This window comes from Petromyzon marinus, chromosome 58 (assembly GCF_048934315.1).
Source record: "Petromyzon marinus isolate PM22_M1 ecotype Great Lakes invasive population chromosome 58, UKy_Petmar_22M1.pri1.0, whole genome shotgun sequence".
Classification (NCBI taxonomy): domain Eukaryota; kingdom Metazoa; phylum Chordata; class Hyperoartia; order Petromyzontiformes; family Petromyzontidae; genus Petromyzon; species Petromyzon marinus.
In genome coordinates, this window is record NC_133724.1 from 10,639,068 (window position 1) to 10,651,230 (window position 12,163).

At 41.2% G+C, this 12,163-nt stretch overlaps 1 protein-coding gene across 2 annotated transcripts in view; it reads left to right on the forward strand.

Annotated features, from left to right (window-relative positions):
* METTL23 (methyltransferase 23, arginine) overlaps positions 1–12,163 on the forward strand; it is a 121,456-nt gene that overhangs the window by 71,196 nt on the left and 38,097 nt on the right. For both annotated transcript variants that reach the window (XM_032976178.2, XM_076052919.1), the window contains one exon: positions 2,062–2,166. In XM_032976178.2, coding sequence (XP_032832069.1) covers positions 2,062–2,166 — 105 coding nt within the window. The remainder of the gene's footprint in view (positions 1–2,061; positions 2,167–12,163) is intronic.

Below are 12,163 nucleotides of genomic sequence, written 5' to 3' on the forward strand. Positions count from 1 at the left end.
TAATATGGCTCCTTCCCAATATCTGTCTCTCCACGTAAAAAAAAGTTTGGTTTTTTTACATCCCATCAGCCACGTGAAATTCTGAAAGTGGATGATTTACGCAGCATTGATTGAATGCCAGGCTTGGTGTCTCATGAGCAGAGTCAGGCCTGCTGGTGAACTCCCAGATGTTTATATATATGGGCCAAATGTTATTTATAGGTTATGGGTCCTACTCTTTGGGTCTTTCGGTAAAGTCACGTAGATAGAAAAATAATAACAAATCACGTTTCGATCGCAACACAAGCAATCATCCTCAGGTGAAAAAATATAGCAAGAGAGCTGCTGAAACAGGGTGTTATATAGACCTGAGATGGGTGCAGCCCAAGGGTAAGTGGGCGGGGTTAGAAAAGGAAGATCGAGGGCACCCCAAAGCTTTTGGGCAGTCCATTGTATTGTGAGAGATTAGCATGTCAATGTAGCCACTGCTACATCGAGGAATGCAACTCAGAGAGTCAGAAATAACTGCTAACATCGGCAGGTAGGATGGAAACATCACAGCCAGTTATGACTTAAACTGGTTAATAACGTCCTTCCAATGATTGCTCAGTTTGTACCCACCTTCTCGGTTGAAATTTTGTCTGTGTTTATACATCTGGATGGCTTCATGAACGAATCTTTGTTGATAGCCAATAGGTTTGCAGAGTACCTTTGTCTTGGAGAAATCAATTTCGTGTGTGCCCACAGCATTAAAACAATGATCATCCACAGCCGAGGTATTGGTCCTACCGTGTTTCAGATCAGCCTTATGTTCACAAACACGGTCCGAGGCATGTCGCTTAGTTTCCGCAATATAACTACTGCCGCAACCACACGTTAGTTTTTATGGGTCCTAGTTTGACGCAAAGTTTTAAAATACGTAGCAGAAAATAATCACAAGCAATGTGTACAATATAAGTAACAAAATACATTTTGGGCAAACTAGGAACATGTTAGACAATGCTGTAAATTAAAACTCAAATGTTCCATCTAAGCATATATATGTATCTGTTGTTAACCAGGTAAGAACGCAAGAGATCAGGATGGTCTCATTTGAAAGTTTTCCATACCTCCGATTAGCAAGGTTGACTTACGTGCAGTGCGAAAGTAGTTCAACATGCATATGGGTCACCCGAATCACCGAAATTATGAACGAAAAAACGTAGAAATATGTTCAACAATGAAGCCAATATAAATCAAAGACAATCAAATGGAAATCAAATCAACAACAATAAAATATATATCAGAGTGAAAAAGACCACGTTAAATGAACTGATCAGTTTTGCAGCAGAGGTAACACTCTTAATTAGTTGAGCAGCAATATAATTTCATCGTCTACGTAAGGCTATGCGGAAAGTCACTCCATACATAGATTCGGGTCTTCTCGGCCAAAGTCATGCCCAAACTGGACCCCTCTGAAGGAACATCTGTGCAAGTTTGAAACATTCAGGCTGGCCTTTAAAGATCTTAACTTCGTCCCATCAGTGATCTCCTCTGGCAGGAAATTATGTATAGTTTGGTTCATGTAGCCAACATGCCCAGTCACCGCATGCCCAAGCAGAGTCTGTTTTGTCAGATTAAGGGGGCTAAACAGGTGTGACACAAGCTAGAGATAATATGGGCACTTCTGGTATGGGAGCATGTGGAGCCGTGTGAACTTGCGAATGACTGATATCAGTGGTAACAATATCGACTTGTATGAAGCAGGCTCGTGAAGGATGTTACTGGGCAGTTTTAGGCAGTCAACCTCCAAAAACAATGGAGGTCAGAGGAGCGACACTCGCAACGGCGAGCAGAGTGCGGGGTGAATAAAACGCATCAAGTTGGCACAGTAGGGAGCACAGTTGGTGGATCTGCCAAGTCACCTCAGTCAGTCAACCCATGGCACCTAGATCTGTCCTGTGATGTGCTAGCAAGCCTTCGGACACTTGACATGGCCTCAAGATGCACCTAGCCAGCCACGAGTGCCGTGATGACATCGTCGCCACTTTATTGGCGGCGAACAGCTGTTGTTGTTGTCATCATCGTCGTGTCTGTGTGCAGGTTCTGGACCCACACTACGGGATGTATGTGTGGCCCTGTTCCGTCGTGCTTGCGCAGTTCGTGTGGCACAACAAGGCACTTGTCAGAGACCAGCGCATGCTCGAGGTGAGAACGGTGCCTGGCACACAGCTCACGTCCCACCTGGGCTGCCGTAGAAAGTAGACCAAAACCTTGCCCAATCGCGCGCGGGGGGGGGGGTTACGTTCTTTGAAAATGATTGCGCAATCGGCAAAGCTGCCATCCCAAAGCTCACAAAAATCGAATGGGAAAAAATCGAGTTTTGGCTCACAGTTCGTAAAACAACCCCTTTTTCTTGTTTATGTTATCCTGTATGACCCAAACATGAAACAGGAACTATTTGAATGCAAAATATGATTAATATTTTTTACAGTATTACATATGACTTGTACAGTATATCTATTGAATTTAAAAAGTTACATAGTGTACAATACTGTACTGTATACATACAAGTAAACCTGAAAATAAAGATGAGGTTCATGACATGTGTACGATAAATATGCAGTTAAAACAAAAATAAATTTACTCCCTATGAATGATGGTGCATCTATTCTTCTGCAGCAGCATCGCAGACAGTGCAGTTAGCGCACTGTACTTCTTTCAGATGCGTGCTGTACAATAATCTCTCAGTCAAACCGTAAATGCCGAGCCACATGGGGGCGCGGTCGGCGAACCGTACCTGGATAGAATTGGCGCAAATGCTCACATCCGCGATGGGAAAACCCACGATGAGCAAAGTTTGAATGTATTGGACATTTAGCTACACAACACTCAGATACCTCCATAATAGAGGGTTTTTTTGGGTTAGAGTGCATAAATATAAATGTGTTGTTAAACCCGCCATGTTGTGGATTTACTCTCCAACACACCGGTGTGCTGAACTAGTAACAAATTGGCACATTTTGTTACGTGACAAACCTTACTAATTGACTGTGTCGGGTGGTGGCAGGTTTAACAACACATTTATATTTTCTTCTTTGGTTCTTTTGGTAAAGTCACGTAGAATGAGAATAAAATAATAAATTAATAAAATAAAATAACACAATAAAATTCTCACGACGTTTCGGCCACAACACAAGTGGCCTTCTATTAATTAATTTATTATTTTATTCTCATTCTACGTGACTTTACCGAAAGAACCAAAGAAGATGAATCCTTGCAGTCATGAAAGCTTTAAATCGACATTTATATTTAATCGATCTAACCCCAAAAAACCTCTGGATAATATTGGTCGCGAAAGCCTACATGTTACTCTGATACTTGAATACAGCTCTTTATTGGAGTGATATTAATCTTTCCACGATCAACAAAAGTAAACCCAATGATCATATTATGTAAGGCTGGAAATACTGCAATTCCTTTACTCTGATTCTTTCGGTAAAGTCACGTAGGTATAAAATAATATAAATTACGACATTTCGGGTGCAACACAAGCGTCCGTTACCAGGTGGGAAAGCATGGTCTGCTGCTGAGGCAGACTGTTTTTAAAGGTTTGAAATGGGTGTAGCCCAAGGGCCATAAAGAAGTGGCCGGGACTCGTGATGTTAATGTGAGAAATTAGCATGTAACTGTAAGAAAAAAGGAGAGCGGCCTCCTAGACAAGGGCATGGAAGTGGCTATGTTAATGTGAGAGATTAGCATGATGTTAATGTGAGAAATTCGCATGTAACTGTAAGATAGGAGAGCGGACTCCTAGATGAAGGCACGGAAGTGGCTATGTTAATGTGAGAGATTCGCATGATGTTAATGTGAGAAATTAGTATGTAACTGTCAGATAGGAGGAGAGCGGCCTCCTCGACGAGGGAGTGCAAACCAACATGTGAGCATGAGAGATCTAAGAGAGAGACACAGAGAGTTGGAAATAATAGCTGACATAGGCAGGTAGGATGGAAACATCACAGTCAGTTAAGACTTTACCTGGTTAATAACGTCCTTCCAATAATTGCTCAGTTTGTACCCATCTTCTCGGTTGAAGTTGTGTCTGTGTTTATATATCTGGATGGCTTCATGAACAAATCTCTGAAGGTAGCTGGTAGGTTTGGAGAGTACCTCCGTCTTGGAAAAAAACTATTTCGTGTGAGCCCACAACGTTAAAGCAACGATCAGCAACGGCAGAGGTATTAGTCCTACCGTGTTTCAGATCTGCCTTGTGTTCCCGAACGCGGTCCGAGACATGTCGTTTCGTTTCCCCAATGTAACTGCTGCCGCAACCACAATTCAGTTTGTAGACACCAGGGTATTGCATGTCAGGAATCACATCCTCTAAACATGGGAATAAATCATGGATTTTGTGTACTGTGTTGAAACGAACCTGGATCTTGTGTTTGTTTAAGATTTTGGAAACCTCTTTGGTAACACCTGCTATGTACGGTAAAATGATGGTTTTGGTTGGATCCTCAGAAGATTGTTTCCGCATGGCTGGGGAGACAGCTTTGCGGATTGTACGGTCCGAGTATCCATTCATCCTGAGGGCTTGGTGTACGTACTCCAACTCACTGGCTAGGTGATGCTGGTCGGAGATGCAACGGGCCTTATGGTGTAGTCTTTTGATGAGGGAATTCTTCTGGGCTGGATGGTGGTGGGAGTCAGGCTTTAGTTAGGCATCTGTGTGGGTGGCTTTCCTGTAGACTGAATGTCCTAACGTGCCATCAGGTCTCTTCTCGATCAAAACATCCAGGAATGGTAGCTTGCCATCCTTTTCCACTTCCATGGTGATTTTGATAGACGGGTGTATGGAATTGATGTGGTTGAGAAATTGGTTCAGTGCTGGCAGGCCATGTGGCCAGATGACGAACGTGTCATCTACGTATCTCTTCCACAAGGAAGGACGTAGGGTGGATGTCTGGATGACATCTGTCTCAAATTTCTCCATTAAAATAGCCACTTTTGTGCCCTCATCTAGGAGGCCGCACTCCTTCTTTCTTACAGTTACATGCTAATTTCTCACATTAACATCACTAGCCCCGGCCACTTCTTTATGACCCTTGGGCTACACCCATTTCAAACCTTTTAAAACAGTCTGCCTCAGCAGCGCCATGCTTACCCACCTGATGACGGATGCTTGTGTTGCGCCAGAAAAGTCGTGATTTATTTTATTTTATACCTACGTGACTTTACCGAAAGAACCAAAGAGTATAGATTCCTGCAGTCATGAAAGTTTCAAATCAAGACTGCAGTTCCTGTTATAATGTCACCATGTCACCATGGTGTTCATATTCACAGTAATACTTGAAAAACAGAGCATAATAATTTGGTTCATTCTAGATTTTAAGTTTTCGTGACTGCAAGGATCCATACTCTTTGGTTCTTTCGGTAAAGTCACATAGACAAAATAAAATAATAATAATAAAATATGGTTAGGCACTGCCTTACCAACACTTACTTCACCTGGAATGATACCTTCTACAACCAAAATTAAGGTACCCCTATGGGTTCCCCATTATCACCAGTGATGTTTTCATGGAGAAATTTGAAACAGATGCCATCCAGACATCCACCATACGTCCCTCCTTGTGGAAGAAATATGTGGATGACACTTTCGTAATTTGACCACATGGCCTGCTAGCACTGAGCCAATTTCTCAACCACATTAATTCCATACACTCATCCATCAAATTCACCATGGAAGTGGAGCAGGATGTCAAACTACCATTCCTTGATGTTTTGTTTGAGAAGAGACCTGATGGCTCTCTGGGACACTCTGTCTACAGGAAAGCCACCCACACAGATTCCTACCTGAAACCTGATTCCCACCACCACCCGGCACAGAAGAATTCCCTCATCAAAACACTACATCATAGGGCCCACTGCATTTCTTACCAACAACACCTAGCCAGTGAACTGGAACATGTACACCAGACCCTTAAGATGAATGGATATTCGGACCGCATTATCCGCAAAACTGTCTCTCCAACCATGGAGAAACAACCCCTTGAGACACCGGTCAAAACCATCGCGTTACCATACATAGCTGGCGTTACCAAAAATATTTCCAAAATCTTAAACAAACACAAGATCCAGGTCCGATTCCATACAGTACACAAAATCCGTGATCTTATCCCATCCGTGAAGGATGTCATTCCTGACTTGCAATACCCGGGAGTCTACAAATTAAGTTGCATCTGTGGTGATTGTTAGATTGGGAAAATGAAACGTCATGTCTCTGACCGTGTCCGCGAGCACAAGTCAGATTTGAAACACGGCGAAACTAATTTCTCCGACCATTGCTATAACGCTGTGGGCTCTCATGATATTGTTTTCTCTGGGACCAAGGTGCTTTGCAAACCGTCTGGCTACTATCAAAGGTTTGTTCATGAAGCCATCCAGATATATAACAGAGACACAAGTTCAACCGGGAGGATGGATACAAATTGAGCAATCATTGGAAGGATATTATTAACCAGGTAAAACCTTAGCTGCTCTATAGTTTGCTTTCATATCCACATCTCCAGTCTCTTACGCCCAGCCCTCCTCATTCACATCATTCGGAAATTTGCCGTGCATGTCGAGCTTGCAGCGCAGGTCATTTACTGCTCCCTGTCTTCAGGATATTTGCTGTGCATGCCATATTTGCTTCCTCTCCACCCCACCCTCTCTATCCTTGGCTCCGCACCCCCCTCCCTCACCTATATAATCTCCTGTTACTCGTAGCTCTTTTGCCTACTTCAGCAATTGTTTCTTGGTGTGGTTGTCCCACCTGAGGATGATTGTGTTGCGTCCGAAATGTCGTGATTTAATTTATTTTTTATTTAAATTTTATTTTGTCTACGTGACTTTACAAAAAAACACTAATGTAGACTGTAGCCTGGTTATTTAGTTTGGTGAGTGTCCTGGCAGTCTATAATGTAGACTGTAGCAATTGATATTAAGCTGGGTGAGTGTACTGGTAGTCTATAATGTAGACTGAAGCCTAGTTCTTAACCCCGGTGAGCGTACAGGCAGTCTATAATGTAGACTGTAGCCTGGTTCTTAACCCGAGTGAGAATTTAAATATAATAAAAATAAATAATAATAAATAAGAAATATAAATAAAAACAAAAACCACAACGTTTCGATCGCAACACAAGTGGTCGTCATCAGGAAAAGGGGGGGTTAGCCTCTAAAGGCAAACTGTTTATAAAGGTTTAGTGATGGGCATAGCCAAAGTGTGTCAGCAGCATGGGCGGGGTAGCTAATGTTTATGTAGGAGAAAGCAATGCCAAAGCAGTGGGCCTACACCAATGAAAAGGGGCCGCCAGGCAATAATTTTCACCTCGCTCCACATACCCACACTGCTGACGGTGGAGCTTGACAAGAAAACACAAATCAAGCCATGACCAAAAGTCATGACTTGGGCTACACCCATATTTAAACCTTCATAAACAGTTTGGCTTTAGATGCTAACCCACCTTTTCCTGATGACGACCGTTTGTGTTGTGATCGAAACGTCGTGGTTTTTGTTATTTTATATATGTATTTTATTATTCATAATAAAGGTTTTTGGGTTAGATCGCGTTATTTATTAACGTGTCGTAACCCTCCACCACCCGACACGGCCAATCAGCAAAACAGTGTCACGTTGACAAAAGACAAATAGTTCACTACTTTAGCCCACCGGTGTGTTGAAGAGTGAATTCACAACATTTACAGTTTGAGTACGACGTTTCGCTGGTAATTACATCCAGCATCATTGGGCAATTTGCCAGAATGGTAAAGCCCTCACTTGCTCCCGGTCTTAAATAGAGCAGCAGGGTGACGTCATCATTTAACTCATTCAGGTGCAGTGATTTGTGGCGGAGGGGGGGGGTATTGTAATTATATAATCGATTGGTAATCAATGGTTATGATTAGTAATGAGTTGTAGATTAGTAATTATTTGTAATGTGTGTTATTGTGATTATATGCTACGTTAGTAATCCGTGAATTAGTATGTGTTTCCCCTATAAGGAATTGTAATATGTATTATTTAATAATACGCTTCCAAGCCGCACTAAGCCTGTAGCTGTCAGAGCGATTAAAGTTATTTCTAGTTTTCTCAATTTCAATGGATTCTCTAATTAGTCTTTGCCAGTAATAATTAGTTTTACACAACACTTCAACGTTATCAAAATCAATTGAGTGTCCTTGTTGACAAGTATGTTCTGCCACACCCGACAGTTGTGTTTGAGATAATTTAATATTTCTTTGGTGTTCTTTTAGTCTTATGCTGCTGTTACGTCCCGTCTGTCCAATATAGCATCTGCCACATAAACAATTAATCCGATATACACCTTCAGTTGATAATTTAGGTAATTCGTCTTTAGTGCAAGATACTAGTTTTTGAATTTTGTGTATTGTACCAAATCTTACTGTGATGTTTATTACTGGCAAAAGACTAATTAGAGAATCCATTTAAATTGAGAGAAATAGAAATAACTTTAATCGCTCTGACAGCTACAAGCTTAGTGCGGCTTGGAAGCGTATTATTAAATAATACATATTACAGTTCCTTATAGGGAAAAGACATACTAATTAACGGATTACTAACGTAGCATATAATCACAATAACACACATTACAACTAATTACTAATCTACAACTCATTACTATTCATAACCATTGACTGATTACCAATCGATTATATAATTACAATACCCCCCCCTCCGCCTCAAATCACTGCACCTGAATGAGTTAAATGATGACGTCACCCTGCTGCTCTATTTAAGACCGGGAGCAAGTGAGGGCTTTACCATTCTGGCGAATTGCCCGATGATGCTGAATGTAATTTTCAGCGAAACGTCGTAAATGTTGTGGATTCACTCTTCAACACACCGGTGGGCTAAAGTAGTGAACTATTTGTCTTTTCATATTCTTAGCTCTTTCGGTAAAGTCACGTTGAAGGGAAACAATAAAATAATAAAATATATATATAACAATAAAAATTCTCACGACGTTTCGACCATAACACAAACGGTCGTCATCAGGTGTGTCGGTTTGCATTAATTTATTCATTTTTAAACGGTGTATTTATTTATTAAAAAAAACGTCAGCGCCACGCGCAGCGATTTGGCAGTTTATTTAGAAGGACTAGTCCATCTATGTTCTGAAAAGAGGAGGGGGGAGACGAAAAATTAATGTATGCTGTCTGTAAGCCACCGTAAGCGTGAACAATCAATTAAGACCTGAAATGGTTTATCAAATCTTTCCAATGATTGCTAAGCCAGAATCCATCTTCTCAGTTGAAATTGTTTCTGTGCTTGTATATGTGGATAGCCTCATGAACGAATCTCCCATCGTCTCTACTATCAACTCCCCCACCTACAAACTGGCTCGTTTTTTGTCTGAAATCATGCGTCCTTTCACTGGAAAAACCACCTCTGCGGTACAAAATTCTACTCACCTGGTATCAACAATCAAGGGTATTTCCCTGTCCCCAGACGACCTGCTTGTCAGTTTTGATGTAGTTTCCTTATTCACCAAGGTTCCTGTACCTGACACCATTGCAATCATTGAAGACTTGGTTCATCAAGGACTAAACACTGAGGTACCCCCACTGGTGAGACACTGTTTAACCAATACATACTTCACTTGGAATGGAACTTTCTACAAACAAACTGAGGGCACCCCAATGGGCTCCCCCCTTTCTCCAGTTATAGCTAACATTTTCATGGAGAAATTTGAGACTGACGCCATCCAGACTGCCACTCTGCGCCCAACCTTATGGAAGAGGTACGTGGATGACACTTTTGTCATCTGGCCACATGGCCGGCCTGCTCTAGACCAATTCTTCGACCACATCAATTCCATACACCCAGCCATCAGATTTACCATGGAAGTCGAAATAGATGGCAAGATACCTTTTTTGGATGTCCTAATTAAAAAGAGACCTGATGGTTCAATGAGCCACTCTGTCTATAGGAAAGCTACCCATACGGATGCTTATCTGAAACCGGATTCCCACCACCATCCATCACAGAAGAATTCTCTCATCAAGACTCTGTATCATAGAGCCCAATGCATATCCGACCAGGAACACATAAGCAGTGAACTCAAGCACGTACACCAAGCTCTTAGGGCTAATGGTTACTCCGACTATACAATCCGCAAAGCTATCACTCAAACCATGAAGAAGAACCCTCTTGAGGAGCCTTTCAAAACCATCACTTTACCCTACATTGCTGGGATCACAAAAAAGATCTCCAAAATCTTGAATAAACACAAGATCCAGGTCCGTTTCAACACATTACATAAAATCCGTGATCTGGTTCCGTCTGTAAAAGATGTGATTCCGGACATACAATACCCTGGTGTCTACAAACTAAGTTGCCTCTGTGGTAGTAGTTACATTGGAGAAACCAAACGCCATGTCTCGGACCGCATTCGTGAACATAAAGCAGACCTTAAACACGGTAGGACCAACACCTCGGCCGTAGCAGATCATTGTTCTAATTCAGTAGGCTCACATGCCATTGACTTTTCCAAGACGGAGGTTCTTTGTAAGCCATCTGGCTTCCATGAGAGATTCGTTCATGAGGCTATCCACATATACAAGCACAGAGACAATTTCAACCGAGAAGATGGATTCTATCTTAGCAATCATTGGAAAGATTTGATAAATCATTTCAGTTCTTGATTGATTGTTCATGCTTACAGTGGCTTTCAGACAGCATACATTATAAAAAAATTCGTCTCCCCCCTCCTCTTTTAAAAAAAAATAGATGGACTAGTCCTGGGCAAACTGCCAATCGCTGCGCGTGACGTCAACGTTTTTTTTATAAATAAATAAATGTGCCGTTTTAAAAATAAATTTATGCAAACCGACACACCTGATGATGACCGTTTGAGTTATGGTCGAAACGTCGTGAAATTTTTTTATTGTTTTATATATATTTTGTTATTTTGTTGTTTCTCTTCAACGTGACTTTACCGAAAAAACTAAGAATATAAATACACCGTTTTAAAAATAAATAAATTAATGCAAACCGACACACCTGATGACGACCGTTTGTGTTATGGTCGAAACGTCGTGAGAATTTGTATTGTTTTATATATATTTAATTATTTTATTGTTTCCCTTCAACGTGACTTTACCGAAAGAGCTAAAATTATGAATTACTGCAGTCACGAAAGCTTTAAATCAAAATGTATTTGTCTTTTGTCAACGTGACACTTTTTTGCTGATTGGCCGTGTCGGGTGGTGGAGGGTTACGACACATTTATAAATAACGCGATCTAACCCAAAAACCTTTACTATGAATAATATTGGTCACGAAAGCCTACGTGTTAAATATATTTTATTATATTAAAATTCTCACTCCGATTAAGAAACAGGCTACAGTCTACATTAGTGTTTTTTTGTTTGTTACTTTTTTTTCACTTCATCTTTTTTTATCATCTACGTGACTTTACCGAAAGAACCAAAGAATATCAATTCCTGCAGTCACGAAAGTTGAAAGTCAAAATTTAACGGAGCGTAACTCAAAATTGCATACATTTAAAAGTAATTTTCCCACAAGAAACAAAGGAAATGGTTTGGGTTAGGGAGAGTACGCAATTGCATGTCATTCTTACGTCTACATATTTCACTGGTTCTAGTAACATACAGTGAGGGAAAACGTATTTGATCCCCTGATGATTTTGTACGTTTGCCCACTGACAAAGAAATGATCAGTCTATAATTTTAATGGTAGGTTTATTTGAACAGTGAGGGACAGAATAACAACAAAATCCAGAAAAACGCATGTCAAAAATGTTATAAATTGATTTGCATTTTAATGAGGGAAATAAGTATTTGACCCCTCTGCAAGTCATGACTTAGCACTTGGTGGCAAAACCCTTGTTGGCAATCACAGAGGTCAGGCGTTTCTTGTAGTTGGCCACCAGGTTTGCACACATCTCAGGAGAGATTTTGTCCCACTCCTCTTTGCAGATCTTCTCCAAGTCATTAAGGTCTCGAGGCTGACGTTTGGCAACTCGAACCTTCAGCTCCCTCCACAGATTTTCTATGGGATTAAGGTCTGGAGACTGGCTAGGCCACTCCAGGACCTTCATGTGCTTCTTCTTGAGCCACTCCTTTGTTGCCTTGGCCGTGTGTTTTGGGTCATTGTCATGCTGGAATACCCATCCAC